This window comes from Grus americana, chromosome 1 (assembly GCF_028858705.1).
Source record: "Grus americana isolate bGruAme1 chromosome 1, bGruAme1.mat, whole genome shotgun sequence".
In the NCBI taxonomy this organism is placed as follows: Eukaryota; Metazoa; Chordata; class Aves; order Gruiformes; family Gruidae; genus Grus; species Grus americana.
In genome coordinates, this window is record NC_072852.1 from 725352 (window position 1) to 747523 (window position 22172).

At 69.1% G+C, this 22172-nt stretch overlaps 3 protein-coding genes across 4 annotated transcripts; 1 reads left to right on the forward strand and 2 right to left on the reverse strand.

Moving 5' to 3' along the window:
* Positions 1–16: 16 nt before the first annotated feature.
* NCAPH2 (non-SMC condensin II complex subunit H2) lies at positions 17–9154 on the reverse strand. Of its 2 annotated transcripts, XM_054849233.1 has the most exons (21): positions 9094–9154; positions 8239–8491; positions 7729–7830; positions 7215–7270; positions 6294–6372; positions 5808–5879; positions 5551–5630; positions 4283–4434; positions 3841–3930; positions 3471–3580; positions 3300–3371; positions 3012–3078; positions 2649–2756; positions 2103–2153; positions 1448–1518; positions 1207–1291; positions 980–1045; positions 730–782; positions 546–647; positions 302–451; positions 17–220 (listed from the first exon to the last, which is right to left on the reverse strand). In XM_054849233.1, the coding sequence occupies exons 2-21, from the start codon at positions 8344–8346 to the stop codon at positions 83–85; spliced, it is 1812 nt and encodes a 603-aa protein (XP_054705208.1). In that variant the 5' UTR covers positions 8347–8491; positions 9094–9154; the 3' UTR covers positions 17–82. The 2 variants fall into 2 exon arrangements, with proteins under 2 accessions (XP_054705208.1, XP_054705216.1); XM_054849241.1 differs by lacking the exon at positions 9094–9154 and having other exon boundaries at positions 1207–1288.
* Positions 9155–9190: 36 nt separating this feature from the next.
* Positions 9191–17902, forward strand: LMF2 (lipase maturation factor 2). The gene is made up of 14 exons (XM_054849220.1): positions 9191–9344; positions 10256–10509; positions 12172–12200; positions 12378–12574; positions 12802–12980; positions 13236–13374; positions 13743–13877; positions 13987–14092; positions 14397–14493; positions 14637–14819; positions 15883–16051; positions 16344–16455; positions 16805–16913; positions 16996–17902. The coding sequence occupies exons 1-14, from the start codon at positions 9248–9250 to the stop codon at positions 17344–17346; spliced, it is 2157 nt and encodes a 718-aa protein (XP_054705195.1). The 5' UTR covers positions 9191–9247; the 3' UTR covers positions 17347–17902.
* Positions 17903–18054: 152 nt separating this feature from the next.
* Positions 18055–21788, reverse strand: MIOX (myo-inositol oxygenase). The gene is made up of 10 exons (XM_054844438.1): positions 21666–21788; positions 20163–20225; positions 19820–19900; positions 19436–19598; positions 19286–19353; positions 19068–19177; positions 18878–18945; positions 18599–18648; positions 18407–18519; positions 18055–18327 (listed from the first exon to the last, which is right to left on the reverse strand). The coding sequence occupies exons 1-10, from the start codon at positions 21681–21683 to the stop codon at positions 18219–18221; spliced, it is 843 nt and encodes a 280-aa protein (XP_054700413.1). The 5' UTR covers positions 21684–21788; the 3' UTR covers positions 18055–18218.
* Between the last annotated feature and the right edge of the window lie 384 nt (positions 21789–22172).

Below are 22172 nucleotides of genomic sequence, written 5' to 3' on the forward strand. Positions count from 1 at the left end.
CCACCAGCAGCGCCGGTCCCAGAGCGGGGGTTGTTTATTGCCGAGGCCCCGGGGGGTACAGGGGGGGCACGGGGGGTGCTGGTCAGGGGCAGGCGGAGGGGGGCTGGAAGGCGTGGAAGCGGTCGTGCGGGCGCTGGTGGGTGAGGAGCCGCAGCCGCACGGTGTCCAGCGCCTGCTCCAGCCCGGGGTCCTGCGCCAGCTCCACCACGTAGTCGTTGGCCTGGGGAGAGGGACGGGGGGGAAGGGTCAGGGGGGGTCCTGGCAGAGCCCGGGGTGGGGGTGCGCGTCCCCCCGCACTTACCAGCTGGAGCGAGGCCAGCATGTAGCGGCACACCTCGAAGGGGGGCTGCCCCGCCACCAGGCTGGCGAAGGAGCGCCACTGCCCCAGCGCCCCGCACCTGCCCGCCACCGCGTCCCCGTAGCTGTGGATGTCGAAGGCGGCTCGTTCCTCCTGCGGGCAGAGCGGGCTCAGAGGCGGGGAGGGGGCTGGCGGCCCCCCTGCCCACGTGGGTTCCTGCCCACCCCCTGCCCGCGCGGGTCCCTGCCTGTTCCTGCAGCAGCGGCCCCATCCTCTCCTCCCAGCGGCGGATGTGCTGGGACAGCTCCGTCTCCTGCGCGTACTTCTGGGAGTTGGCGATGAACAGCTCCTGCGGGGAGAGGGGAGTGGGGGCACCCGCACCCCCTGCCACCCCCCCACGGATCCCCCCACGCCCTGCCACGGGCCCCTACCACGTTCCTGCGCACCAGCTCCTCGTAGCCCAGCGCGCCCAGGTCGGTGGGTTCTGGGGGGGGGGGGGGGGGCAGAGCGTCACCAGCAGCATCACTGCACAGCTGCCCCCTCCTGCCAACGGGGGACGTGCCCGCGGATGGACGGGGCGGGGGCATTTGGGAGGGGCGCGGCAGCAGCCCCCTGGCCGGCAGCACGTCCCGGCCGTGGCACCGAGGGGAACGCGCCCGCCCGTCCCCCACCAGCGCTCACCCAGGGCTCCTTCCCGCAGCTCCTCCGGGCCCTCGGGCTGCACGTCCTCGTGCTCCGCAAAGTCATCTGCCAGGAGGGGACCCCCGCTCAGTGCCCCCCCAGGCACCACCAGCCCCCCCAGGCCAGGCCCTGTCTCAACAAGGGCCGCCCGTCACCCCCACCACCGCAGGAGGGGAGGGGCTGGGACCCCCGGCTGGGGTGGGGGACGCGTGGGGGTGCAGCAGTACCCGTTCCTTCGTCGTAGTCGTCCCTGCGTTCCTCCTCCGGCACATCCGGCTCCTCCTCACGCGGTGGCGGCCACAGCAGCCCCTGCTAGAGAGCAGCCCTGAGCCCCCGCAGCCCACTGGCACCCACACAGGGCCCGCAGGAGGGGTGCGGCGCCAGGTCGGGACCCCCCACCCCAGGGTGCCAGGACCCCCACCCCAGGGGGTCCCGGTGAGCCAGCTCCCCCGTGCCGTGCCCGCTTACCGCCCCGCGCTGCAGCTTCCTCTGCGCCGCCATCCGCTCCTTCAGCTGCCTCCAGTACAGCACCTCCAGATCTGCGGAGAGGGGGCGCGCGGGCCTGGGGAGCGCTCCTCCGCACCCCGCAGAGGGGGCATGCGGCCCCTCCGGCCCCCCACCCCGGCACACCGAGGCTGTTGGGGTGCCTTCCTGCACCCCCCTCGCGGGGCTTTGGGGCTACGGGCCCTCGTCCCCCCCCCAGCGCAGGAGGGGCTCTGCAGCCAGCGAGGTTTAGCCCAGCCAGGTTCTGGGTCTGGCTGGGAGAGGAACAGCCCCAAGGCCTCAAAATCTCCCGCGATTCCTAAACTACCGTCCTCCTCCGGCCCCGACAGCGGGGCCCTGGCTCTGCCAGGAGCTGCCCCGGCACAGCCCTGCCGCGGCGGCTCTGCCTGCGCTCCCTCCCGGGTATTCGCCTTGGTCTCGGCTCCCCGACGAGGCGCCCTGCCGCTTTCCAGCCCAAAGCCCACCCAGGGGGGCCGTACGGCACGGGGCACAGCACCGCCACGGGGCACGGCATCAGCACCGTCCCCGGCGCTCGGGCGATTCCTGCCAGCCCCAGCCAGGAGCCGCAGGCTGGGAGTGCAATGCCCCCTCTCCGGCAGGCCCGCCGCGTCCCGCTCACCTGCGAAGGTCGGCCCTTTCTTGGTTTTCCTGCCATCGGCGATGCCGTCATCTGGGGAACCAGAGAGGATCGAGGTTACAAACCGTTAGAGTGGCCAGTCCCAGAACGCTCCCAGAGAAGCCAGCAGGGAGAAGCGGCGTGCGAGGCCCGGCAGCGGCCAGCAGCCCTCCAGCGACAGCACCACCGACCGCTGCGCCGCGGCAGAGAGCTCTGGCCGGTTTGTTCCCTCTGGGGGAATTTGTGCCTTTGTCCTCGGAGCCTTGGCTAAGGCCGAGGGACAAGCCAGGTGAGGAGGTCCTGGGCCAATGAAGGTGCTTCGCATCCCGCTCGGTCAATGGGATGGAGTTGCCTGGGCAGCTCCGGCAAGACCAAGACGAGAGCAGAGACGCCAGCCGTAACGGGACCGAAGCCGCTGCCAAACGGGGCCGGCCAGGACCGGAGCGCCCGCAGCAGAAGGGTTTGGGCAAGGCGCTTCCTGGCAGAGAGGGACCCTGCTGCCGGATGACGGCAGCATCCCACGGGAAGCACCGTGGCCGCAATACTCACAGGCTGCAGAGAACCATTTCATGAAGTCCTGGAGCTTCCTTGGTCCCTTCCTCTTCCGCTTCCCCCCGACCACGTCATCCAGGCCGTGCGGCACCAGGAAGGGCCTCCCTGGAGGCAGGCAGAGATCAGCAGCCCTGCCAGGCGCTGGGTGCCACGGGGACAGTCCCACGCTGTGCCTGAGGAACGGCCTGGCCACCCCCGAGGGACTGGCACAGGGCTGGGAGAGCCCCGCCGTGGCTCTGGGGACGCTGGAGGACGTGTGGCCGGGAAACCGAGCCTTGCTGCCCCTGTGCAGCTGGGCCCCGGCCCGGGCAAACCGAGAGCCAGGGAGCAGCCCCTCTTCCCCAGCTCCACCTCACAGACCTTTCTTGAACGGCTTGTCCTCAGAGTCACTGAAGGGGTCGAGGCTTTGCCACGGATCCAGCATCTCCTGGCGGAGGAGCGAGCAGAGGTGAAACCGGCAAAGCTCTGGGCTGCTCTGCTCCCGGCCGAGGTCCCTGCGGCACCCCGGGGTGGGTGCGGGCTGGCTTGGCGGGTCACCCCACCACCCGCACCGGTGCACGGCAAGGGGGGGAGGGCAGGGACATTCCGGGGCTCCCCGCAGTGTCCCACACCGGCCCAGAGAGGCTCCCCGGCTCTGGGCCCCCCTACCTTGATGTGGGCTTTGGGGTCCTCGGCAGGGGCTCTCTCCCGCAGCGCGTACCCCTTGGCCCGCGGCGTGCTCTGGCAGACACAGGACCACCAGTGAGTTTCCTGCAGCGGCGGGCTCCGGGGCAGGAGCGAGCGATGGCATTGCCCCCACGAGCCCCCGCCCCAGCCTACCCTCTGTGCCTCGACACGTTCGTTAGCGGCCGGAGTCATTTCCACATTGTCCTCCGGGGCCCAGGGCATGTCGTCCCCGCTGCCATCGTCATTGCATGGTCCTGCGGCACCTGGCAGGGGAACTAAATGGTCAAATGCCGTCAAAGCCCCTGGGGTCCCCCATTTCTGCCGCAGAGCTCCCGCAGGGAGGTTCCCTGGGCCAGCCACGGGCCCAGCCGAAGCTGCCGAGGGCCAGGCTGCCTGGACGTGAGAGGGCAGGAGCATCCCGCACAGCCGTGGCTGCCTGAACGCACACAGCCCGGCCCGGCCCGCGGGCAGGAAGGACAGACGGCCGGACCCCCCCTCGACCCACCGACCACGCACGTCTCACCTCCGTCTTCAGAGAAGCTCAGTGCCTGGATGGGAGCCCCGCCGGTGCTCCCGTGCTCCCTCCCGCTGCCGAGGACGCAGGACTGCGCTCCTGCCACGGTGACAGAGGCGAGAGGTCACCGGCCGCCCCGGCAGGCAGCCCCCCACCACCCCTGCCCACAGGACCCCCAGCTGCCGGCGCTGAGCGGCGTCCCCACAGCCAGGGAGTGGGTGGGGGCAGCTGCCGGCATCAGCACCCGACCCTTGCCCAGCACCCGATCATCTCTGGCAACGAGGGGCCCGGCTGTCCTAGCAGGCAGCGCGGTTCTGCTGAAGGCAGGCAGCAGAGGAACGCCACGGGCGCATCCCCCCCACCCCAGGGAGCTGGGTGCTCTGGGGGCAAGTGGCTGGCAAAGCACCCCAGGGTGCTCCCCCCAGCTCCGTGGCACCCCGCACCCCCATACCTGCGGCTCTGCCGGGGCCCCCTTCGCGCTGCCACTCCTGCAGGCAGGTGGGGGAGAGGCCCGCCAGCTCCAGCAGGAAGGCTCCACTGGCGTGAGGGGTGCACGTGTTCATCCGGAAATCCTTCCGGCTGGCGAGGAGCTCCCCTTTCCGGCTGGGGGTGAAAACCTGTCAGGGGACCCCCTGAGATCTGCCCTGACCCCCTGGGAGCCCGGGGAGGGGGGGGCACTGGCCTGCCTCAGCGGGGGGGGGGGGCTGCCGGTGTGTCCCCAAAGCCAAAGCCCCCCGCAGAGAAGGACCTGGCAGTCCTGGTGGACAACAAGCTCTCCATGACCAGCAGTGTGCCCTCGTGGCCAAGAAGGCCAATGGTGTCCCGGGGTGCATTAAGGGCAGCGTGGCCAGCAGGTCCAGGGAGGTTCTCCTCCCCCTCTGCTCTGCCCTGCTGAGGCCACATCTGGAGTTCTGTGTCCAGTGCTGGGCTCCCCAGTTCCAGACAGACTGGGAACTACTGGGGAGAGTCCAGCCGAGGGCTGCGAGGATGAGGAGGGGACTGGAGCATCTCTCGGACGAGGAAAGGCTGAGAGACCTGGGGCTGCTTAGTCTGGAGAAGAGAAGGCTGAGAGGGGATCTCATCAACACTTATCACGATCTAAAGGGTGGGGGTCAGCAGGATGGGGCCAGACTCTTCTCCGTGGTGCCCAGCGACAGGACAAGGGGCAACGGGCACAAACTGGAACACGGGAAGTTCCATCTCAACAGGAGGAAAAACTTCTTCCCTCTGAGGGTGACCGAGCCCTGGGACAGGCTGCCCAGAGAGGTTGTGGAGTCTCCTTCTCTGGAGAGATTCCAAACCCGCCTGGACGCCATCCTGTGCGACCTGCTCTGGGTGATCCTGCTCTAGCAGGGGGTTGGACCAGATGATCTCCAGAGGTCCCTGCCCACCCCCACCAGACTGGGGTTCTGGGGTTCTGCCCCGGGAGATCAGCCCCAGCCCTACCACCGGCTGTTCTCAGCAAAGCCCTGCCTGGATCTCCCAGCAGAGCCTCAGCTCGTCCCTCCCCAGGGACCCCCCACCCTGCCTTCACCAGAGGACTCCACACCTCCCAGCTCTCCGGGGCCTGTGAGATTACTCTTCCTTTCCAGTTTTAACTGGGAAGGCACTCCTTCCTCGGCTGAGGCACGGGGAGTGCCTGACCCTACTGCAGCAATGGGAGGGGGGGCCAACAAAACCCGCAGGGGCGGCCGAGGGGCGCGGTGAGGGGGCTTTCACCTGAGCAGAGGGTTGTCTCTCTTCTCAGCCTCTTCCGGGGGCACCAAAGACATCGGAGTCAGGGGAACGATGTTCACAGCCTGCAAAGCAAGGTGGAGGGAGGGTGGGAGGGACCCCAGGGAAGGCGCCCGGCACGATGCAGCGCTGCCCAGGTGCCACCATCCCTGCAGAGCCAGGACGGGACGGCGGCTGGCCCCGGGGCACCTTTGGAATTCACCCAGGGAGGGATGGAGAAGGATGAGAACAGCTTCTCTTACGTTGGGTTGATGGTCCTTCTTCATGTCCACGGTCACCGGGCTGGCATCCCTGATGTCATCCAGGGAGAGGAACTGCCGAGAGAGCCCCCCGCCAGCGGTCACCCCGGCTCAGCCCGCCGGGCCGGGCCGTGCCGCCCCCGAGACGCCCTCACTGGAGTAGGGGGGCAGACACGGGGCGCTCCTGCAGCTGCACCGCCAGGCGGGACAGACCTGGCGGCAGAAACGGCAGAGCTGCGGCTTCGAGCCGCTGTAGCGGGACGGGAGCGGGGCTGGGTGGGCGGCACTGCGAGGGCAGCGCCGCACGGGCAGGAGGAAGGCGAGGGAGGGATGAAGGTGCCTGTTCCCGTGGGAAGGGTCTGGCCCTGACAGCTGCCGCACCCCTGGGGACAGAAGCAGCGCGGCAGCCGAACCCAGCTCTGCCCATGCTCACAAGCCGCCGAGCGCTCCGCTCCCCACGCCGCAACGGGGCGCAGACGCCGCTCTCACCTCTTCCTCCTCCTCAGCCCCAAAGCTCACGTCGGCGTCTTTGCCGTCCTGCCCCACGGAGCTGGGCTGTTTCTCCCGCCTGAGTCAGGGAACAGAGCACACAGTCGGGATCCGCCCGGGGCGGCAGCGAAGGGCTCAACTGCCCGACTACTGCCGGTATTTCCCACGAGTGGGGCTCGCAGCCCGGCAAAGCAGGGGCAGGACAGTTCCCTCGGAAAGCTCGTTTGCGTGGTGGAGCCAAGCGCAGCACAAAAACCTCCTCTATCCCCAAATCCCCAGTCTGAGCGCAGACGGGAGGGTGCTGAGCCAACCTCACCTTAGCAGCGCTCAGAGCTGGCGCCAGGCTGGCAATAGGCAAGTTACGCAAGGCAGCTCGAGAGCCCCGCTTTCAGCAAGAAGGGGGAAAATAAATCACAATAAGAGGGAAAATAAATCACAAGCTGCTTTGCCGTACAGGACAGTATCTTGCCCGCCAAGATTTACTCTGCGGGACGCTAGGCGTCCTTACACAACAGCACAGAAAACCACAGGATGACGCCACTGGAAGGGGCGTGGGGATGAGTGCAGCCCCGCCAGGGGCCTTTCCTGCAGCCACAAAAACCCTTCTGCTTCAAAGAGCTTTTTACGGGGCTGGACACTGACACTGCAAGAGGTTTGCTCCAGCTCAGAGCTCCAGCGGGAGCATGGACCTTCCCACAGGCTCCCGCTGCAGGCGGGGAAGGTCCCAGCCTCCTCCCCAAAAGCAGGGGGTGCCAGGAGGTACCGAACCTTGGCAGGAAAGAGAGCGGGGAAGGACGCGGACCCTACTGCAACGCAGAGGGCGAGAGCAGCGAGGCGGGAGCACGCCGCAGCCCCGGAAGGCAGCAGCCCCAACCTGAGCCCCTGGCAAAGCCACCTCCTCAGCGCGGGGGCTCTGCTTACTTTTTATCAGAGATGAAGTCGAGCGTCTGGTAGACCAGTGAGTAGAGATACTCCACCTGCAAGACAGGGGCCAGACTCTTGGAGAAGGAGAAAGCAGCTCCCAGAAAAGCTATTCTGGCTGACGCCGGGGTGAACCACCACCCTCTTCTTATCCCCAGGCAGCTGGAGCTCAGTGCCTTCACAATCCCGACGCTCTTTTCACCGTCTAAGCTGTTCTGAGGCCAGATTTGAGGAAGCAGGGTTTTTATGTTCCACCCTCTAAAGAACAAAGTGCTGAACAGCAAAATTCTTGCTCTTTTCCAGGCTGCCAACCACAATGGGTATAAAGGGGTTGAACTTAGGAATTATAAATCTATATCCTTTCATTTCCATTAGTGGTCATTATGTTCAAGTCTTCCAAAATCCCAGCGCAGCCCCCCTCGAGCTCGGCCTCGGGACCCGGCAGAGGGATCACGAAATGGGCAGGGTGACGGGATGGGGGCCCCGATGCAGCAGTTGCCGCCGGCTTCCTCACCTTCCTGCTGTAGATGCAGGCGGAGCCCTGGATCAGCAGGGCCGCTTCGATGAAGTTCATGGTGGTTTTGCCATTGTCAAAGGAAATGCAGATTTGATCGAGCTGCGAAACACGCCAAAGAAGGAAAGCAAAAGGCTGATGAGCAGGCCGCATCCGAGGGTAGCACAGGGAGAAGGAAGAGTCGAGAGTGCCGGCAGCGCGCTGGAGGGCTGCGGGGGCGCGGATGGAAAGCACCCTTGTGCAGGGGATACAGACGGAAAGCCCCCCCCCTGTGCAGGGGACACAGATGGAAAGCCCCCCCCATGCAGGGGACACAGATGGAAAGCCCCCCCCCATGCAGGGGACACAGATGGAAAGCCCCCCCCCATGCAGGGGACACAGATGGAAAGCCCCCCCCCATGCAGGGGACACAGATGGAAAGCCCCCCCCCATGCAGGGGACACAAACAGCCCCCCGTGCAGGGGACACAGATGGAAAGCCCCCCCCCATGCAGACCCAGGCCCCCCTCACCTCCTCCAGGTACTCCCCGAGCTGGGCAGCCACATCCACCTCCCAGTTCTTGGTGAGGTCGCGGATGGGCTGCAGGAGGTGCAGGAAGCGCGACTCCACCTCCTCCATGGCCGCAGCCCCGGGGCTGGAGGGGGTTTACACCACCCGCTTCCCCGCGGATGATCCCGCAGGCGACATCTGAGGGTGGCAGGTCACTCGAGCTCGCACGGCTGGGGTCCTGGGGTCACCGGCTAGCGTAGAAACCTGAAGTCAACTGGATTTCAACAGGAACGCAAGTCTTCAGTAAACAGGGAATCGTAGAATCATTTCAGTCGGAAAAGACCCTTAGGATCACGGGGCCCAGCCGTTACCCCAGCCCTGCCCAGCCCACCACTAACCCGTGTCCCCAGGCACCGCATCCACGCGGCTTTTAAGGGATGGTGACTCCACCACGTCCCTGGGCAGCCCGTCCCAGTGCCTGACAACCCTTTGGGTGAAGACATTTTCCCTGATCTCCAGCCTAAACCTCCCCCGGCACAACCTGAGGCCGTTTCCTCATGCCCTGTCCCTCGTTACCTGGGAGGAGAGACCGACCCCACCCAGCTACAGCCAACCAGGCCTCCCCTCAGCCTCACAGAGGGGCCCAAGGCCACCAGACAGGCACCTAAGGACCCAGAACCAGAAACCTAACGTCATCCTTTACCTCACCAGACAGCCTCCGCAAGCCGGACCTAACGCTGACCCCCTCCGAGACAAACACCGGCGGCAGACAGACACACACACCCCCCCCCGCAGGCCCCGGCCCCGATCGCGACCCCCGGTCCCGCCGCTCGCTCGCTCGCTCGCTCGCTCGCTCGCTCGCTCGCTCGCCCTCACCCCCCTCAGCCCCTCACTCTCCGGCCGCCGCCGCCATTTTGTGTTTCCCGCCTGACGTGACGCGCGGGGCGGGGCGTGCTGACGCGGAGCGCGAGCTGACGCAGCGTGCGCGCTGAGGTCGCGCGCGGGGCCGTGCGGTGCCGCCGCCAGCGCCATGGGGGATCCGCCGCAGCGGCCGCGGTCGCTGTTCCTGGCCGGGCTGGCCGCCGCGTACCTCGCCGCCTTCGCCTCGCTCTACGTCCAGATCCCCGGTACGGCGGGGAGGGAAAGCGGGGGGGGGGGGGGCAGTGCCGGGGTCCGCCCGGACCCGTTCCCGGGCTGTGGGGGGCCGGGGAGGGTCTGTGGGGGCCGGGGAGGCCTCACTGGGACAGGCCGGGGAGGCCCCGCCGGCGGCAGCAGCGAGGGGAGCGGAGCCCGGCCTGCTCGTCCCTGCTCGTCCCGCGGCCGGGCTGGGGCCAGTCCCGAGGGGACGTGGGGAGAGCCGGGCTGGGGCCGTTCCCCCGCTCCGGAGCCGCGGGTCCTCTCGCTGGGTGCCCGGGCATCCCCCCTCTGCGTGCGGGGCAGGAGGATGTGGAACCCCCGGGGGCGCGGGGCTGGCCCTACCAGCCGTCCCTACGGCTGCCCCGGGGGGGCTCGGCATCCCGCTGCCCCTCGGTACCGGTTCTCCCTCTACCCGCGGCCTCCAGCGTCCCGTTTTCCTGCCCCGGGGGGGGGCCGGCGAGGTGCTGAGCTGTGCCCTGCCATGAGCACCGGGAAGAGCGGGAGCTACCGAGGCCGGTACTCCTCTGTTGGGAGAGGGTCTGCTCCCTTCTTCCCCACCACTCTGGGGGGTCTGGGGGCTGCCCCAGCCCCTCACACACCCACCGGAGCGGCCCAGCAGAGCTCTGCCTGCACAGATTTCTCCTGCCTGCAGCAGTCAGGGCATTCGTTTCCTTTCCACGTGGCCGGGCTGGGTCTGGCAGCTGCTACGCTCCACATGGGCTCTTCCCACTGCTGCGCCGTTTCCCAGTTTCACGAGGAAACTGGGAAAACAGCGTGCGGGGAGAACTATCTGGAGCCCCCCTAGGTCAGCGTCTCGACGAGCGGGGGGCTCCCAGTTCTGCTGCCTCGGTTGTATGGAGCTAAGGAGGCTTTGTCCCTACTGTCATCGTCCCTTTTCCAGGGCTGTACGGGAGAGATGGCATCCTGCCGGCCCGCAGAGTGCTGCGCCTCAGTGGGAAGGGGCTATGGGAGCAGCTCCGGGATTTTCCCACCCTTTTGTGGCTCGGTCCCCGCCTGGGTTTGGATACGGAGCTGGGAATGGAGCTGCTCTGCCTCCTCGGCGTGCTCGCTTCCTTCGGCGCCTTGCTGTTCGAGTCCCTGCGGGACAGCCTGCTCTTCGCCCTGCTCAGGGTGCTCTATCTCTCGCTCTACCAGGTATGAGATTGGGTCAGGGGGAATCTCACAGTGACTTGGAGGGGTCAGAGCTGGGACCTAGGAGGGAAGGGGGGTGACGTTCTTGTGTTAGCATCATCCTACGAGCTCCTGACATGCTCAGCTCCCTTCCTCGTGGAGCAGGGGAAGGTGCTGGCGGCTCCCTGGGCCATGCGGGGACATCCTTCCCTATCCCTGCTCTGGTTCTCAGTGCCTTCCCCAGGATAAACCCCCCCCAGACTTGCCTACGAAGCCAATTCCCGCACCGCTGTGGGGGTAGCTCCATCCCCTGCCTCCCCACAGCCTCACTGAACCCTCCCGGGACCCTTGTCCCAGGCGCCAGGCCCTTTCCCTGCATCCCATAAGAGCTCTGTGCCCCCCGGCCACGAATCCATCCTCCTGAGCCGTTTGTGCTCGCTGCCGGGGTTGGTGTCTTCGTGCTGGGGTGAGTCAGAGTCCGCTAGCACAGGCGGCGGGGGGAGGAGGGTTTCTCTTCCCTCTGAAACCGGGGGTGTTAGAGGGAAAAACTGCCTGTGTGTTTGGAAATCCCTCCCGACTGGGCAGCTGTTACCCCAGGGAGGAGCTCTCCTGCCTTGCTGGCAGGCCGCCCGGGTGGCTGGCGATGCCGGCAGCCCTTGCCAGTCCCTCCTGCCAGGGCTCGGCCGTGCCCAGCACCGGCGGCTGCAGGGAGCGGTGTTGGGAGGCCGGGGAAGCGAGGTGCCAGCCGTGGGAGCAGGGTTTCTCCCACGCAGGGGGCTGCCCTGCGGTGCGGTTACCCCTCTGAACTGCTCGTGGCCCTCCCGCCACACAGCCGTGTCCCGCGGGGAGCCATTGCGAGCAGCCCTGCCGAGCTGCGTGGCCCATGTTTTGGGGCTGAGGAGAGGCAGGGTGGGAGCCGGGGCTCTGGCGTGACTCACTGCCTTGGCAGGGAGAGGAAGCGGCACCCAGGAAGCCCTGGCTGACTCCCGCCCGCAGGGACTCTGTCTCCCGGCGTGACTGCGAGGGTGCCGTGCTGCTTGGGGAGCATGGCGCACGCGGCTCCCGTCTGCCAGCCGGGCCTTCCTCTCCTCGCTCCCTTTTAAGGTGATGCTGGAGAGACAGTGCCTGCTCCTCCCCTGCAGCCCTCTGCCCTGCCGCCAGCCAGGCCTGCAGCCCGCTCTGCTGCCGAGCGCTGCTCTGGGCCCGGCTGCGGGCAGGAGGGGAGCGCCCGGGGCTGGGAGCACCCAGGCAGCGGAGCAGGGCCCCCCCCCAGCCTGCTGCCCTCCTCCCCCTTGTGAGTCCCTGGGGTGTCACCCTGGGTGCTGGAGCTGGGTGGTCCGGGGCTGTGGTTCCCAGCACGGCCACCTCCCGGCACACCCCACCGGCGAGCATCCTCTTCCTTCCCTGCCCCGGTACTGCCACCGTGGTGTCCCGGCACCGCCAGTCTTGGCGGCGAGCTGAAGCCGCTGCTCCGCTCCTTGGGTTTGGCCTGTAGCCCGGTTGTGGGAGAGGAGCTGCCGGCAGCACCGGGGGGGAACCAGGAGGGATCGGTGGCGCCAGGGGGAACCGGGAGGGATCTGTGGCCACCCTTCGACCCTTCTGCCCCCTCCCCACAGGGTGGGCCTGGGGAAGGGGCTGTGGGCCAAACCTGCGCCCTGCTCACCGCTCTGCTCCCTCTCCCCGCAGGTGGGGCAGGTCTTCCTCTACTTCCAGTGGTAAGTCGACGTCACGTCGATCCATGGGGCTGAGCAAGGGGGGGGCTGCCGTGGGGGCTCTGGGAAGTGACGGCAGGCCGGTCGGCCCCTCGGTGCCGGCACAGCGGGGTGGGAGCTGGGTGCCCCAAGGGGTCTGCAGCCCTGAGGTGGCGGTGAGGGACAGTGGTGTCCCTGCAGGGACAGCTTGCTGCTGGAAGCAGGATTCCTGGCGGTGCTGGTGGCCCCCCTGCGCCTGCTGAAGTGGCGGTCCACAGCCTGGCGTGCCCACGACGGCATCACCTTCTGGCTGGTGCGCTGGCTCCTCTTCCGGCTGATGTTCGCCTCGGGCGTGGTGAAGCTGACCAGCCGCTGCCCCACCTGGTGGGGGCTCACAGGTGAGGGACGTCATGGGTTTTGGGGTGTCACGGGCTTTGGGGGACTCTGCCAGGCAGGGGGGAGCAGGGGCATCGCCCAAAGCCTCAGGCTGTGCCCCCCCCCGCCCCGAAGGCAGCTGCTGTCGGCACCTCTCCCGTGTTCTGCACCACCCTGTGCCAGCTCTGCCTGCTCTGAGCCGTGTCCCTGTGTCCCCTCTGCACCCCGACCCCTCCTGTCCCCCCCCCAGCTCTCACCTACCACTACGAGACCCAGTGCATCCCCACGCCGGGCGCCTGGTTCGCCCACCAGCTGCCCGTCTGGTTCCAGAAGTTCAGCGTGGTGGCCACCTACGTCATCGAGATCGCTGTCCCGCTCCTCTTCTTCGCACCTATCCGCCGCCTCCGGCTCTTCGCCTTCTACAGCCAGGTAGGTGGGCAGAGCCGGGCCCCCCATTCCTGCCCCTCCTGCTGCCGGGTGCCCTGGGGCCCCCCAGGGGCCGGGGTCCCTGCTCAGTCTGTGGGCAGGATGGGCTCCTCGCTCTGTGGGCCCTTGCAGGTGGGGCCCCCCCAGGCGCTGAGTGCTGTGTGCTGGGGTGGCCGCGCTGCTGGGGGTGCTGGGGTGCCCCCCAGAACAGTCAGCTCAGCACTGTGACACCCCAGCCCTGCCTTTGCTCCTCCCCAGGTCCTGCTGCAGGTCCTCATCATCCTCACGGGTAACTACAACTTCTTCAACGTGCTCACCATCATCCTGGCCTTCTCCCTGCTGGACGAGGAGCACGTGGGGCGCTGGCTGGGGCGCAGCAAGAGGAGGCACACCAGCAGTGAGTCCCTGGGTGCCTTGTTTGGGGGGGTGGGGTCCCCCCTCTGCTGTGCCCGGGGTGGGGAGGGGATGGGCCACCGTCACTGACCACCCCTGTCTGGGTCTGACAGCAAGCGGCGGCGTTGTGGCTGCCCGCGGCTGCCCTCTGCCTCGGTGCTGTGAGAGCCGCTGCCGGCGCGGCCGCCTCGCCCCCTCCTGGGGTCTGTGCCCATGAAGCCCCGTGAAGCAGCACGTTGGCTCCTGCTGCGGGGATCCGCTCCAACTTGCCCGGGCTCTCGGGGTGCAGTTTGCCCCCCTCCGTGCAGCCGTGGGTCGGGCTCGCCCAGCCCCCGGCAGCCCCCGGCGTTCAGCTGCCCCGCTGTGCTGCAGCCTGGCCCCCCAGCCTGCGGTCCGTCCTCTCCACCCTGATGGAGCTGAGCACCTACAGCTTCCTGCTCTACTGGAGCGTCCAGTTCTTCGGCCTGGAGATCAACTGGGAGAAGAGGCTGCTGGAGTCCAAAGTGGGTACGTCACAGCCGTGCCTGCCCTTGTCCCCACGGCAGTGCCTGGGCCCCTGCGCCCCCCGGGGCAGGAGGGGCTCCTCTCTGATCCCGTGGGTTTTCCTTTGCTCCAGCCTTCACCTACCACGAGTTCACGACATGGCTGCGGGCGGTGACCCTGCCGCTGGTGGGGCTGGGCTTCCTCTCGCTCTCCTGGGAGATCCTCTCTGCCGTGTACAGGTGGGTGGTGGGTGGCGCTGGGGTCCCCCCGGAGAGCTGGGCGGGAGCGGGGCAGCCGGTGCGGGTGGCCTGGTGCCACCCTGAGGGTGCGATTTGTGCGTGGAGGGACCCTTGGATCTCGTGGGTGTGGGGTGGGGACGCGGCTCGGGGGTGCTGGGGGAGCCAGGAGGGATTTTCCTTGCAGCGTTGGAGGTGGCCGAGCCCTCCGTCGCTTTGGGCACAGCCCGGGCAGCTCTGAACCCCGCGGCCGGAGCTCCAGACTGCGGGGCCGTGCCGCTGTGACCCGTGTCCTTCCCCCTCACAGGTGTGCCTGTGTCCGCGGCTGCTTCTGGAAGCTGTGGGCCGCGCTGCAGTGGGCCGTCTTCACCACAGCAACCGTGGGGGTGTTCGCCGTCAGCTTGGTGAGCGGGCGGGAAGCGGCTGGGGAGGGCAGGGGGCAGCGGGGCAGGCGCGTGTCTTGGGGTACGGGCAGTGGGAGACTCGGCCTGGGCCCCCCAGGCCGCTCCTGGCCGTGGTGACGGAGCCGCTCTCTGCCGCTCCCCAGGTGCCCTTCACCTACATCGACTACGAGTCCAACGGCAAGCTGTGGCCCGGCATCCACCAGATGTTCAACGCGGTCGAACGCTTCCAGGTGGTGAACTCCTACGGGCTCTTCCGCAGGATGACGGGCGTCGGGGGGCGGCCCGAGGTGGTGCTGGAGGGCAGCTACGACAAGCAGACCTGGACGGTGAGCTGCTGTCAAACAAATCACAGAATTGTTTCAGTTGGAAAAGACCTTTAAGATCATCCAGTCCAACCGCTATGCCAGCACTGCCAATCCCACCACTAACCCATGTCCCCAGGCACCACATCCACACGGCTTTTAAATCCCTCCAGGGATGGTGACTCCACCGCTTCCCTGGGCAGCCTGTCCCAGTGCTTGACAACCCTTTCGGGGAAGAAATTTTCCCTGATACCCAATCTAAACCTCCCCTGGCACAACTTGAGGCCATTTCCTCTTGTCCTATCGCTTGTTACTTGGGAGAAGAGACCGACCCCACCTGGCTACACCCTCCTTCCAGGGAGTTGTAGGGAGCAAGAAGGTCTCCCCTCAGCCTCCTCTTCTCCAGGCTCAGCACCCCCAGTTCCCTCAGCCGCTCCTCATCACACTGGTGCTCCAGAGCCTTCGTTGCCCGTCTCTGGACGTGCTCCAGCACCTCCATGTCCTTCTTGGAGTGGGGGGCCCAGAACTGAACCCAGCACTCGAGGTGCGGCCTCAGCAGAGCCCAGCACAGGGGAACAGTCACTGCCCTGCTCCTGCTGGCCACGCTGGTGCTGATACAAGCCAGGATGCTGTTGGCCACCTGGGCACGCTGCTGGCTCATATTCAGCTGTTGTCGACCAGCACCCCCAGGTCCTTTTCTGCCGGGCAGTTTCCAGCCACTCTGCCCCCAGCCTGCAGCGCTGCCTGGGGTTGGTGTGACCCAAGGGCAGGACCCGGCACTGAGCTGGGTCAAGTTCAACAGTCACGGTGGGGATCAAAAGGGCTGTGGGGCAGAAGGGCTGAACTGCAGCCGGTTGGGTGGGGTGGCCGGGGACAGAGCCACACATCCCTGTCCTGCTGGCGTGGTCCCTCTGGGGCACCCGGTCGTCCCCGTGGGCTTTGTCCCTCTGGAAGGAGCCGGTGAGCCCAGGCGCTGCGGGGGGGTGAGATGGGGGGAGCCCTGCCCCAGGACAGCGGAGCTAGGGGAGGTCCCGGCCCGGTGCCTGCTGCTGGAGGCCCCCCAGCCCGCTCTGCTCCCTGCCCGCAGGAGATTGAGTTCATGTACAAGCCCGGGAACGTCAGCACGGCCCCCCCCATGATCATCCCACACCAGCCCCGCCTCGACTGGCAGATGTGGTTCGCGGCCCTGGCCCACCACAGCAGCAGCCCCTGGTTCACCAGCTTCGTCTACCGCCTGCTGCAGGGCAAGAAGGACGGTGAGCGGGGCCGGGGGGGCTCACTGGGGCTGGGGGGGGGCTCAGCAGGGCTTGGAGCCGTGGGACAGGTTGTGCCGGGGGCTCCCCAGGCCTGGTGTCGCGGCAGAGGCGGTCCAAGGCCCCCCACCCAGCAGTCGTGTGTCCCCCCTGGCTGGGGGCTGTCGCTGCCCCCCCCCCCATGCAGCGGGTCTGCGCTCCAGGCCCTTCCCTGGGGCTTCGTGGCGGCCGAGCCCCAGCGCACGCGGTTGGGGGTGTCCCAGCTCCAGGGGGGCTGACGCTGTGTCTCCGGCAGTGATCCGCCTGGTGCAGGTGGACGAGTCCCGGTACCCCTTCAGCGCCCAGCCCCCCGTCTACGTCCGCGCCCAGCTCTACAAGTACTGGTTCACCGGCAGCGCCGAGGGCAGGTGAGCGGGGCCGGGAGGGCAGCGCCAGCGCACGGGAGGGCAGCGCCAGCACCCGCACCCCCTCTGCGGCCACGCTCTGCTCCCCAAAACGCGTGAGGCTGCATCAAGGCGCGGACGGCGCGGGCGCTTGGCTGCTCAGGCAGCTGGGGCTGGGGAGGGGGGAGAGCCCTGAGTGTGGGAGCTGCCTCTCCCCTGGCTAATTGGCTCATTAACTCAGCACGCGCCCGCAGCAGCTCGTCAGTGCCCCGAGCTCCGCTTGGCAAGGCTGAGTCGGTACGGGGGCTGCGCGGGGGAGGCAGGAGCCCGGGCTGGGGGGCGAGGGCTGGGCGCTGAGCTCTCCGTCCCGCAGCAAGGGCCCTGCGCCGTGGTGGCGGCGGCAGCACGTACAGGAGTTCTTCCCCACCGTCTCCCTGGGCGACCCCACGCTGGAGAGCCTGCTCAACCAGCACGGGCTGAAGGTAGGACCTCGCGCCGCGGACGGGCCGTGCTGCCGGCAGCACCGAGGAGCGGCCCTGACCCCCCCCTCCCTCGCCCCCCCAGGACAAGACGCCGCTGAAGCGCTCGGCGGACGCGTTCCTGCCCTGGCTGCTGCAGTCCGTGCGCCAGCTCAGCCGCCCCTTCTCCGGCCCCACCATCCTTTGGTCCCTGTACCTGGTGGCGGCCACCGTCTGCCTCCTGCAAGCCCTGGGCCGCCGGCCCCGGGGGGGCGCGCCCCCCGCCCGCCACAAAGGGCCCAGGAGAGGGGAGCCTGCGGACCGAGGGGGCGGCGAGAAGAACGGGCAGGTGCGGCGGAAGGAGGCCAGAGAGGCGGAGGAGAAAAGCGAGGGCCGGGCCCGGGGGGTGGCCGACAGCCACGGTGACGGCCCCCGCAGCACCAAGAAGAAGAAGTAACGCCTGGAGCCGCCGGCCCAGGTCCCGTCTTCCACCTACGGACTGATGGCGCTGCCTGCGCGCCCCGCCGCCGCCCTTCCTCCTGGCCCTGCCTGCCCCTGCCTGCCTTCCCGGGGCGGGGGTCCCTGGCTGGGGCACGGGCAGGCCCCCGCCCCTGCCCTCACGCTGCCCACCCCGGGTGAGCTCGCTGCTCTCTGCCGCTGCCTTCACCCACAGCGCGGTCGTGGCTTGGAGGGGGCAGTGCGGGGCAGCTCCCCCCCCCCGCCCGGCTCCCTGGGGGCTGCAGCTGCCCCTCTGGCCCGTGGTGGGGCCGTGCCGGGCTGCGGTGGGGTGCTCTGCGCTGGCGGGGTGCAGCAAGCCGGTGCCGGCCCTCGTGGCTATGCTGCCTGGCCCCCTCGGCTGCCCCCAGACCAGTGCTTGGGGCAGTTTGGGGTGCTGTGTCCCCCCGGAGCCCCCTGCCCCGCGGGGGGGCTTTGGCTGTAACGTGCTTCCCCTCGGCTCCGCGGTGAGCACAGAGGTTTCCTATAATTTTCTAAATAAAGCCTTTGACATTCCAGCCCCGCGGCTCTCCCTGGCGCTGGCCCGGCCCTTGCCCCTGTCCCCCTGGGCAGTGGGGACGGTGCCGCTGCCCCCCCCCCCCCCAGGGGTTGGTGGTCCCTGCCCCCGTGGGGCTGGGGGCTGCGCAGGGAGCGACTGGCAGCGGGGCTGCGTGACGAGCAGGTTTATTAGATAGTCCTGGTGCCCCCCCAGCGCGAGGCGGCTGCTCTGGCAGAGGCTGTGCCGTGGGGCTGGGGTCGAGCGGGGGGTGCTGGGTGCTGTGCAGGGGGCGGTGGGGCAGGCGGGGGTCTCGGTGGGGCGGGCGGGGGTCCCGCTCACCAGCAGAGCTGCCCGGGGCAGTACTTGTCGATCAGGGACTGGTAGTAGCCCCGGAGCTGCTGCACGTCGGGCAGCTCCTCCTGCTTGGTGTAGAGGTCGAACTTGCTGCGGGAGCGAGGGTGGGTCAGTGCGGGGCTGCTCCCCCACGCACCCCCCGGGCCCCCCCAGCCCCCCTGGCACGCACTTGAGCTCCCTGACCCAGGGCAGCATGCGGAGGTCCTCCTCGGTGCAGAGGTGCAGGTAGTCCCCGTGCGCGTGCCAGGGGTAGAAGGAGTGGAAGCGGACCATGTAGAACGCCTGGGGGGGGACGGGGACGTGCCAGGCTGGGGTGCCCCCCGCCCCACGGGGCCGGCCCCATGCGCCCCCCAGCCCTTACCTCCTTGGGCAGGGCGAAGTTGTTGAACTTCATGACTCTGTACATGTACTCTGGGGAGAGAGGGGGGCGTGCGGCAACGGGACCCAGCCGCCGGGCTGGACCCCCATGTGGGACAGGCCCCCCCTGAGAGCCGCTGCCCCCCCCGCCCCATGCCAAGGGCTCCAGCCCCGAATCCCCCAGCAAAGGGGCCGGGCGCAGCCACCCCAGGGCGTCGGTGTCCTGTTTGGGGGTGAGGGGCCCTGCCCCCAGGAGGAACCCCCCCAGCCCCCCGGCCCTTACCGTCGTGTCCCCAGGACATGAGGACATTCTCCAGGCCGCAGCGGGGCCGGTACATCCCGTATTCGGTGCTGGGGGTGGGGTGGGGGCTCAGGGCTGGGCCCCTGCCGGCACCCCCGGCACCCCCAGCCCCTTCCCCGGCTGCGACGTGGGCCGTGGCCCCCCACAGCGCCCCGCCAGGGTCCGGCCTCACCTGTACAGGGGGTCTCTGGTGTCAGGGTTGTCGTGGAAGGTGGAGTCCCTGAAGACCACCGACTTCTGCACCTTGCAGCCCACGGGGAAGGTGTCCCCCACCACGGCCCACTGTGGAGGGGTGCGACAGGCGTCCGGCCGGGGGGGTCCCCAGGGAGGGGCCCCTGGCCGGTGGGATCCCCTGTGCCCCGGCCCCCCCCTCCCCGCCGTCCCGCTCACCTGGGGCTCCCCGAAGAGCGCCAGGACCTTCCCCAGGTCGTGCAGCAGCCCCACGAGGTGGAACCAGTCTGGGGGCGAGCGGGGCCGTCACCCCCTGTGGGATGCGACCCCACACGGGCTCCATGTCGGGGTGGGGGGCACCGGCCCTACCTTTGTCGGGGTGGGCGCGGCGGATGCCCTCGGCCGTTTGGTAGGCGTGGTAGGAGTTGGGGAAGTCCACGTCCGGGTCCGACTCATCCACCAGCTGGTCCAGCAGCTCCAGCGCCTCCATGGCACTCATCCTGCGCAGGGCGCACGTCCCGTACTCGGCGCTCTGGGGACACGGCGGGGGCTGGCGACCGTGACCCCCCCCCCCCCCCGCCCGCGCTGCTGCCCCGAACCCCCCCCGGACCCTCCCCAGAGCCGCGTGGGGAGCGGGGCACAGCACGTGCCCCCCGAGCAGGCCGGGATGGGGCGCTGGGGTGGGGGGGCCGTGGCATCCCCCCGCTGTGGGTGGGCCCCGGGGGGGGCCAGGGCAACCTGGGGGGCTCGCACCTTCTTCCGGACGAAGTCAACGGTCTGGTGGGTGTGCATCAGCAGGTAGGTGTTGTAGACGCGGTCCAGCAGCTTCCCCTCCTGCAGCGCAGCGTCGGGCTCGGGGGGGCTCTGGGGCTGGGGGGAGCCCCCCCAGCGTCCCTCCCAGCCTGGGGCAGCAGAGCTCCCACCGGGCTCCTCCGGCCTCTCCAGCAGCAGGATGAGCCCCCCAGCACGGCTGGACCCCCGGCGTGGCCTCGTACCACGGGGTCCCCCCCACGCCCTGCCTGGAGCGGGGGGGTCCTCACCGCCTCGGGGTCACCGCCCGCCCCAGCGGCAGCACGACCGGCCCTGCCGGGCTCACCGTGTAGTTCCGGTACTCGGACTTGGCGCTGCCGGACTCGGGCTCCTCGGAGGGGTCAGCGTCCTGGGCGAGAAGGGCCGGGCCCGGTCAGTGGGGACGGATCCTGCCCCCGGCCCCGCAGCCGTGCGCAGAGAGCGAGAACACCCCGGGCAGCGTGTTCTGGAGGTTGAGACCGCGGCATCTCCAAAGGAAAGCCCTGAGCGCGCGGCATCGCACGGTGCTGCACAGCAGTGCACGGCATCGCACGGTGCTGCACGGCATCGCACAGCGTTGCACTGTATTGCACGGCATTGCACAGCACAGCGCGGTGTTGCACGCCACAGCATCATACAGCACTGCATGGCATCGTGCGGTGCTGCACAGCATCGCACAGCATCGCACAGCGTTGCACACCACTGTACAGCATCACACAGTGTTGCACAGCCTTGCACAGTGTTGCACAGCGCTGCACAGCATCATACAGCATCGCACAGCCTTGCACAGCCTTGCACAGCGTTGCACAGCGCTGCACAGCATCATACAGCATCGCACAGCGTTGCACACCACTGCACAGCATCACACAGCGCTGCACAGCCTTGCACAGCCTTGCACAGCGTTGCACAGTGCTGCACAGCATCACACAGCCTTGCACAGCCTTGCACAGCGTTGCACAGTGCTGCACAGCATCACACAGCCTTGCACAGCCTTTCACAGCGTTGCACACCACTGTACAGCATCACGCAGCGCTGCACAGCCTTGCACAGCCTTGCACAGCGTTGCACACCACTGGACAGCATCACGCAGCGCTGCACAGCCTTGCACAGCCTTGCACAGCGTTGCACACCACTGCACAGCACCACACAGTGCAGCCCCCTGCCCCATTCCCGGTGCGGAGCGAGGGCCGCCCCGGCGGGGTGCAGAGCGGGGGGTGCTGGTTTGGGTCCCAGGAGTCGCTGCCTCGGCCCCCTGCAGCCCCTGGAGCGAGGCCTGTGGGTGCTGCACGACACCCCGCAGCCCCTCGGGGGTGAGCAGCCCCCCCCACCCCTCGTGGCATGTCACCTGCCGAGGAACGAGTGTTGCCGTGGGGCTGGGTCCCCCGTGGGGCCGGGATGGACGTGGGGCAGGGACAGTGAGTGGGCTGGGACCCACGTGGGGTGGTGTCCCCGTGGGACTGGCACCCCCACCGCAGGGAGGGCCCCGGGGATCTCCTCCACCCCCCAAAAGGCCACAGCCCCGGTGCTGAGCTGTGCGGGCCCCCCCCCTGCGCAGAGCTGGGGTGGGGGGGCCCCGAGGGCTTCTGCCTGTGGGCACAGACCCCACGGGGGGCAATTCTGGGGGGGCTGTGCCCCATGGCCTGCACGTGTGGCTGTGTGCGCCTGGGAGGGCCTGCACCCCCGCGTGGGGGGAGATGACCCCGAGGTGCGGGGTGCCGTGCGGGGGGCTGCCCCCACGGGGCGTGGGGTGCCGTGCGGGGGGCTGCCCCCGAGGGGTGCGGGGCCCCCGGTCCCACGGGCCGGTACTCACCGCCCGGAGGCTCCTCATGGCGGCCGTGGCGCGGGGCGGGGGGCTGTGGGGCGGCCGTGGGACCCCCCCCAGCTTTATCCCCGCGGGGGGCGGCGCGGGCAGCGTGGGGGCAATCGGTCACCAGTTAACCGGCCCCGGTTAATGTTTGAGCGCGGCACCGGGGACGCTGCTCCAGGGGCTGGGGGGAGCCCGACCCGGGGTGCCCCACGCTGCAGCCCCCCCCCCCCCCCCGGGCTGGGGAGCCACGGCCACGGGTGGCCCCGGGCTGCCGGGCCCCTCGCGGGGGCGAAGGGACGATCCCTCCCCCCACCCCCCCCGTCGGGACACAGGGAGCGGGGCCGGACCTGGCGCCCCGACGCACGGCGAGGGGCTGCGGGCGGCGGGGGGGGGGGGGCGGGATCGCGGGGAGCAGCTGGGGGGGGGGGGGGCACCGCCGCGGCGCGGCCATCGCCGTGCGGCCACCGAGAGCCCCGGGGCCACCAGCGCTCCCGGGGGGGGGGCGGGCAC